The sequence below is a fragment of the Chiloscyllium plagiosum genome, unplaced genomic scaffold (assembly GCF_037043375.1).
Source record: "Chiloscyllium plagiosum isolate Xiang-an unplaced genomic scaffold, Cpla_swu_hap1 HiC_scaffold_5, whole genome shotgun sequence".
Taxonomy (NCBI): domain Eukaryota; kingdom Metazoa; phylum Chordata; class Chondrichthyes; order Orectolobiformes; family Hemiscylliidae; genus Chiloscyllium; species Chiloscyllium plagiosum.
The window spans coordinates 126,096,807-126,105,078 of NW_028270143.1; the positions used below are offsets into that span (position 1 = coordinate 126,096,807).

The 8,272-nt window shown below is 54.3% G+C and overlaps 1 protein-coding gene across 5 annotated transcripts in view; it reads right to left on the reverse strand.

The window, feature by feature from the left end:
* The window catches only part of LOC122550176 (GDP-L-fucose synthase), a 33,530-nt gene extending 25,542 nt beyond the window's left edge, over positions 1-7,988 (reverse strand). For 4 of the 5 annotated variants that reach the window (XM_043690876.2, XM_043690874.2, XM_043690875.2 and 1 more), the window contains exons 1-3: positions 7,958-7,988; positions 1,970-2,129; positions 1,227-1,341 (exon numbers count right to left, since the gene is read on the reverse strand). In XM_043690876.2, the coding sequence (XP_043546811.1) occupies positions 1,227-1,341; positions 1,970-2,127 (273 nt within the window). In that variant the 5' untranslated portion in view covers positions 2,128-2,129; positions 7,958-7,988. Of the gene's footprint in view, positions 1-1,226; positions 1,342-1,969; positions 2,130-2,851; positions 3,994-7,957 lie in introns of those variants that run through there. The other variant, XM_087987639.1, reaches the window with a different exon arrangement.
* Positions 7,989-8,272: the final 284 nt, after the last annotated feature.

Consider the following 8,272-nt stretch of genomic DNA (forward strand, 5'->3'; position numbering starts at 1 on the left):
CACCACCTCCAAACAGACTCCACCACCAGGAATATATTTCCCTCCCCACCCTTTTCGCCTTCCGCAAAGACCGTTCCCTCCGTGACTACCTGGTCAGGTCCACGCCCCCCTACAACCCACCCTCCCATCCTGCCACTTTCCCCTGCCACCGCAGGAACTGTAAAACCTGCACCCACACCTCCTCCCTCACCTCTATCCAAGGCCCTAAAGGAGCCTTCCACATCCATCAAAGTTTTACTTTCACATCCACTAATATCATTTATTGTATCCGTTGCTCCCGATGCGGTCTCCTCGACATTGGGGAGACTGGGGGCCTCCTAGCAGAGCGCTTTAGGGAACATCTCCGGGACACCCGCACCAATCAACCACACCGCCCTGTGGCCCAACATTTCAACTCCCCCTCCCACTCTGCCGAGGACATGGAGGTCCTGGGCCTCCTTCACCGCCGCTCCCTCACCACCAGACGCCTGGAGGAAGAACGCCTCATCTTCCGCCTCAGAACACTTCAACCCCAGGGCATCAATGTGGACTTCAACAGTTTCCTCATTTCCCCTTCCCTCACCTCACCCTAGTTCTAAACTTCCAGCTCAGCACTGTCCCCATGACTTGTCCGACCTACCTATCTCCTTTTCCACCTATCCACTCCACCCTCTCCTCCCTGACCTATCACCTTCATCCCCTTCCCCACTCACCCATTGTACTCTATGCTACTTTCTCCCCATCCCCACCCTCCTCTAGCTTATCTCTCCACGCTTCAGGCTCACTGCTTTTATTCCTGAAGGGCTTTTACCCGAAATGTCGATTTTGAAGCTCTTTGGATGCTGCCTGAACTGCTGTGCTCTTCCAGCACCACTAATCCAGAATCTGGTTTCCAGCATCTGCAGTCATTGTTTTTACCTCTGAAACTTATCTGCATAGTTCGTGTCAATAAAGTGAAATGGTTTCTATCAAACCCCTTCTAATTTTAAACACCTCTATTAAATCTCTCCTTCGCCTTCTCTTGAGGCCAAGGGGAACAGCCTCCGCCTCTCTAGTTTTCCCAGGAATGATAGTGCTTTACTCCTGGAAGTTGGAACTCTAATCAATACATTCTCCACCTTCTCTGAAGCTTTCACATCCTTCCTAACAGCTGGAGCCAAAAAATAACTCATGCCCAGGGGATTGTATGTTCCTCTCACTCCCGACTGCATTGGTCAGACACAGTGCTGGAACAAACTGCCACTTACCCAGAAATCCAGGTTGTATTTCATGTTCCGGAAGAGTCCACCCACCATGGCTGCCAGGTGAATGACGTGTGTGGGCTGGTATTTAGCGAACAATGCACTGGTTTCTGCAGCATTTCTGAGGGAAAGACAAAAGACTTTACATGTCTAGAATGAATCCCACCATTCCTGGATTTTCTTCATAGGACATGGGTGTCAGTGGCTGCGCCCAGCATTTATTGCCAGTCGCTAGTTGCTCTCAAGAGCTGCCTTCTTGAACCACTGCAGTCCATTTAGCGTAGTTAAGGAGGGATTTTGTTCCAGTGACACTGAAGGAACAGCGATATATTTCCAAGTCAGGACGGTGAGTGACTTAAAGGGGATCTTGAAGGTGCTGGTGTTCCCATGTATCTGCTGCCCTTGTCCTTCCAGATGGTAGTGATGTCCCTAATGCTCACATCTCTTAAATTAATTTAAAAGGCTGCCTAAGCATGAACTGTCCTCCAGTAGGGAGAAATGAAATGATGAGAGGTAATATAAAGAGCTGGTGGGAGGGGAACAAAGAAGAGTCTAAAGATGTGCAGGATAGGTGAATTAGCCATGGGAAATGCTGGATTGCAGGAACAGAAGGGTGGGTCTGTGTGGGATGCCCTTCAGAGGGTTGGTGTGGACCTGATGGACCAAATGGCCTGCTTCCACATTGTAGGGATAAGAAAATGAATGATTGCAGACCGATATCATCAGCACGCCCTGTGACATGCACTCACGTTAAATCCGCATCCTTTGAAGACAGGAAGATCCACTCCTCGTCTGCTTGTCCCTCGCCCTCTGTCACCAGCTGCTCAATGGCTTTACCAACCAAACCTGAGCCTCCGGTCACCAGGATCCTCTTGCTTTTCATTCCCATCCTTTCCCCATCTGCCATTTCTGTAATTTCAGAAACAGACGGCCTGATCTCAGTTGCACTTAGAACACATTCACCACCCAGGACAGTGCGTGGCTATAACACCTCAGCACACCCTAGGTACCTTTACTGGCAAAGTTTAGTCATAATTTGAATTAGTGTCAGGAATAATGCATAACGTTAATTGTTATTTAGTGTTAAGAAGGAAGTGACCTGGTTTTTGTAAAAAAAATGGTTATTCTTGTGGGCTTGGTGTCAGGATGTTTGGTGGCCTTACATGCATTTTTAACTTCTTAGTAATTTTTACATCTTTAAAAATTTTTAACAACCTGAGAAGGGATGGGCTTTAACAATTTAGTATGTTCAGAAAAGGTAGAAAACTCTGCTATGGCTCTTCAGAGAGACACAGAGATACCCAGACGGGAGTCAGTCAGTGTATATGCATACATACAGTCGGTGTATATGTATGTGCCAGATTGTGGAGGCAGGACTGTTAAGCTCTCCAGTGAGAAATCCCACAAAACTGCGGGGAACTGAGCTGACGGAACTTGTGTTTCCTCTGAAGTTAAAGTAACAGTGAGTTTACTTTTAAGTTTTTTTAGGTCTTTACGGGAAAGAGATATCAGCTGATGTAAAAGCATTTTGAGAATGTGCAGAAGTTCACTGGTTGCAGCTGTGCTGGCCTGAACAAGAAGTCTCAGTCTGGAGGTCACGGTAACTGATTAGATTAGATTAGATTACTTACAGTGTGGAAACAGGCCCTTCGGCCCAACAAGTCCACTCCGACCCTCCGAAGAGCAATCCACTCAGACCCATTCCTCTACATTTACCCCTTCACCTAACACTATGGGCTATTTAGCATGGCCAATTCACCTAACCTACACATTTTTGAACTGCGGGAGGAAACCGGAGCACCCGGAAGAAACCCACGTAGACACGGATCGAATGTGCAAACTCCACACAGACAGTTGCCTGAGGCAGGAACTCCACAGGTTTTCGTGTTGTCAAGATTTTGTTGGGTGACAGAGATAATGAGAGTCTGGATAATTTTCTGGTGTTTGTGATGAAATATTTTCAACCTTATGTCTAGTGTAACACTGTTCATGCTTTTACTTTATTCATGTGTTTAGTAACTAATCTCCAGAATCAACAGAGATACAGCTACAGTCTATTAGGCCAGGATTTGTCTGGTGTTAATAGCACCTGAGATTGTAACACAAGCAGCAGAACAGTGGCAGGCAACCTTTATGCAGCAATGTGACAATCAGAATTTATTTTCATGCTGTTCACTGGAGGATAAATGTTAATCAGAACAGCAAGTCACACCCATTTTCTACCCCCAACAGGGAAAAATAGTCATACTTATACCAAAGGGCAGAAAGTTGTAAAACTTGACACGGTTCAGAAAAGATTTATAAGGATGTTGCCAGGGTTGGAGGGTTTGAGCTATAGGAAGAGGCTGAATAGACTGGGTTATTTTCCCTGGAGTGTAGAAGATTGAGGAGTGACCATATAGTAGTTCATTAAATGTTGAGGGGCATTGATAGGGTGAATAAGCAAGGTCAATTCCGTAGGAAAGTCCAAAGCTAGAGGGCATAGGTTTAAGGTGAGAGGGGAAGGATTTAAAAAGGATCCAAGGAGCATCTTTTTCAAGCATTGGATGGTGAGTGTATGGAATGCGCTGCCAGGAGACATGGTGGACGCTGGTACGATTACAACATTTAAAAGGCACCTGGATCGGTATATGAATAAGAAGGGTTTAGAGGGATATCGGCTAAATTTTGGCAAATGGGACGATTCATTTAGGCTATCTGGTTGGCATGGACAAGTTGGACCCAAGGGTCTGTTTCTGTGCAGCATGTCTAAGATTTTAATAAAGGCCTCACAAAAGATACAATCCCATCGACAGGTGAAACACAGACCCCTACCTCAGGCAAAATACACGTTCCTTGGAGAGGTAGGATACAGAACCTCCCCAACCCTCCCCCACGGACAGGTGGGATACAGACCCCTCCCTCCTCAGACGGGTGGGATACAGACACCCCCCCCTCGTCGGACAAGAGGGATACAGACGCCCCCCCATCCTCGGACAGGTGGGAGACAGGCGCCCCCCCCCATCCTCGGACAGGTGGGATACAGACGCCCCCCCCCATCTTCGGACAGGTGGGATACAGACGCCCCCCCCCCCCACCCCCAGACAGGTGGGATACAGACGCCCCCCGCCCCTTCCCTCCTCAGACAGGTGGGATACAGACATTCCACCCCACCCGGACAGGTGGGATACAGGCGCCCCTTCCTCCCCTCCTCGGACAGGTGGGATACAGACGCCCCCCCTCTCCCCTCGGACAGGGGGGATACAGACGCCCCCACCCCCCCCCATCCTCGGACAGGTGAGATACAGACACCCCCCCCTCCCCTTCCTCCTCAGACAGGTGAGACACAGACACCCCCCTCCCCTTCCTCCTCAGACAGGTGGGATACAGACACCCCCCCCCCCCCCTCGGACAGATGGGATACAAACGCCCCCCCTCCCTCCATCCTCGGACAGGTGGGATACAGACGCCTCCCTCCCTTTCCTCCTCAGACAGGTGGGACACAGACGCCCCACCCTCCCTCCCCCCTTGGTCAGATGGGATACAGATGCCCCCCCCCCTCCCTCCATCCTCGGACAGGTGGGATACAGACGCCCCCCCTCCCCCATCCTCGGACAGGTGGGATACAGATGCGCCCCCCCCCCCACACCTCCCCTCCCCTCCCCTCCATCCTCGGACAGGTGGGATACAGACGACGCCCCTCCATCCTCGGACAGGTGGGAAACAGACGCCCCCCCTCCCTCCATCCTCGGACAGGTGGGATACAGACCCCGCCCCTCCATCCTCGGACAGGTGGGATACAGACGCCCCCCCTCCCTCCATCCTCGGACAGGTGGGATACAGACGCCCCCCCTCCCTCCATCCTCGGACAGGTGGGATACAGACGCCGCCCCTCCATCCTCGGACAGGTGGGATACAGACGCCTCCCCCCTCCCTCCATCCTCGGACAGGTGGGATACAGACGCCCCCCCCTCCCTCCATTCTCGGACAGGTGGGATACAGACGCCCCCCCTCCCTCCATTCTCGGACAGGTGGGATACAGACGCCCCCCCTCCCTCCATTCTCGGACAGGTGGGATACAGACGCCCCCCCCATTCTCGGATAGGTGGGATACAGACCTCCCCCCCCCTCCATTCTCGAACAGGTGGGATACAGACGCCCCCCCTCCCTCCATTCTCGGACAGGTGGGATACAGACGCCCCCCCCCCATTCTCGGATAGGTGGGATACAGACCTCCCCCCCTCCCTCCATTCTCGGACAGGTGGGATACAGACGCCCCTACCTCCATTCTCAGACAGGTGGGATACAGACGCCTCCCACATTCTCGGACAGGTGGGATACAGACGCCCCCCCTCCCTCCCTCCATTCTCGGACAGGTGGGATACAGACGCCCCTCCCTCCATTCTCAGACAGGTGGGATACAGACGCCCCTCCCTCCATTCTCAGACAGGTGGGATACAGACGCCCCTCCCTCCATTCTCAGACAGGTGGGATACAGACGCCCCTCCCTCCATTCTCAGACAGGTGGGATACAGACGCCCCTCCCTCCATTCTCAGACAGGTGGGATACAGACGCCCCCCCCCCTCCATTCTCGGACAGGTGGGATACAGACGCCCCCCCTCCCTCCATCCTCGGACAGGTGGGATACAGACGCCCCTCCCTCCATTCTCAGACAGGTGGGATACAGACGCCCCTCCCTCCATTCTCAGACAGGTGGGATACAGACACCCCTCCCTCCATTCTCAGACAGGTGGGATACAGACACCCCTCCCTCCATTCTCAGACAGGTGGGATACAGACACCCCCCCTCCCTCCATTCTCGAACAGGTGGGATACAGACGCCCCCCCCTCCCTCCATCCTCGGACAGGTGGGATACAGACGCCGCCCCTCCATCCTCGGACAGGTGGGATACAGACGCCTCCCCCCTCCCTCCATCCTCGGACAGGTGGGATACAGACGCCCCCCCCTCCCTCCATTCTCGGACAGGTGGGATACAGACGCCCCCCCTCCCTCCATTCTCGGACAGGTGGGATACAGACGCCCCCCCTCCCTCCATTCTCGAACAGGTGGGATACAGACGCCCCCCCTCCCTCCATTCTCGGACAGGTGGGATACAGACGCCCCCCCCATTCTCGGATAGGTGGGATACAGACCCCCCCCCCCCTCCATTCTCGAACAGGTGGGATACAGACGGCCCCCCTCCCTCCATTCTCGGACAGGTGGGATACAGACGCCCCCCCCCATTCTCGGATAGGTGGGATACAGACCCCCCCCCTCCCTCCATTCTCGGACAGGTGGGATACAGACGCCCCTACCTCCATTCTCAGACAGGTGGGATACAGACGCCTCCCACATTCTCGGACAGGTGGGATACAGACGCCCCCCCTCCCTCCCTCCATTCTCGGACAGGTGGGATACAGACGCCCCTCCCTCCATTCTCAGACAGGTGGGATACAGACGCCCCTCCCTCCATTCTCAGACAGGTGGGATACAGACGCCCCTCCCTCCATTCTCAGACAGGTGGGATACAGACGCCCCTCCCTCCATTCTCAGACAGGTGGGATACAGACGCCCCTCCCTCCATTCTCAGACAGGTGGGATACAGACGCCCCCCCCTCCCTCCATTCTCGGACAGGTGGGATACAGACGCCCCCCCTCCCTCCCTCCATTCTCGGACAGGTGGGATACAGACGCCCCTCCCTCCCTCCATTCTCAGACAGGTGGGATACAGACGCCCCCCCTCCCTCCATCCTCGGACAGGTGGGATACAGACGCCCCTCCCTCCATTCTCAGACAGGTGGGATACAGACGCCCCTCCCTCCATTCTCAGACAGGTGGGATACAGACGCCCCTCCCTCCATTCTCAGACAGGTGGGATACAGACGCCCCTCCCTCCATTCTCAGACAGGTGGGATACAGACGCCCCCCCTCCCTCCATTCTCGGACAGGTGGGATACAGATGCTCCCCCTCCCTCCCTCCCTCCCTCCATTCTCGGACAGGTGGGATACAGACGCCCCCCCTCCCTCCCTCCATCCTCGGACAGGTGGGATACAGACGCCCCCCCTCCCTCCATCCTCGGACAGGTGGGATACAGACACCCCCCCTCCCTCCATTCTCGGACAGGTGGGATACAGACGCCCCCCCTCCCTCCATTCTCGGACAGGTGGGATACAGACGCCCCCCCTCCCTCCATTCTCGGACAGGTGGGATACAGACGCCCCTCCCTCCATTCTCAGACAGGTGGGATACAGACGCCCCCCCTCCCTCCATTCTCGGACAGGTGGGATACAGACGCCCCCCCTCCCTCCATTCTCGGACAGGTGGGATACAGACGCCCCTCCCTCCATTCTCAGACAGGTGGGATACAGACGCCCCCCCCTCCCTCCATTCTCAGACAGGTGGGATACAGACGCCCCGCCCCCCCTTCCTCCTCAGACAGGTGGGATACAGATTCCTCTCAAATAGTGCAGCACTCCCTCAGTCAGACATCCCTATCCCTATCCCTCGCCCCACCTTCCTCTGTATTTCTGCCACATTCTCTACATCTCCCCCCGTCTGTCTATGGCTATATCTGTCTGTCTCTATTTCACACTCTCTATCACTACCACATTCTCATTCTCTCTCTATCACTACTTCTATCTATTTCACACACTCTCTCTATCACATATCTTTTTTTTTCTTTCTTTCCATCCTTCCTTCCTTCCTTCCTTCTTTCTCTATCACTATATCACTACCCCACTCCCACTCTGACTTACTCAGCTCCTTCCTCTGGTCTCCAACGTGTCCCCTCACACATCCGGGATCAGAGGGCGCAGACACTGCGCAGGCGTCGAGTGGTGCCGCGGGGGCCGCTGGGAGTTGTAGTTCCCGAAATTCCCGCCCGCCATCAACCGCCGTAACCGCCATGATGGGTCAGGGAGGGCGGCAATGACAGGGAGAACATTTATGTTTCAATCACCGTTAATCGTGGGATGTGATCTATGGAGCCGCAGTAACATGGGACCAGGGATGGACAGTTGGCTCCCAAAGAGCACTATCAGGACCTCTATGTCTGTTTTCTGGCTCTTATC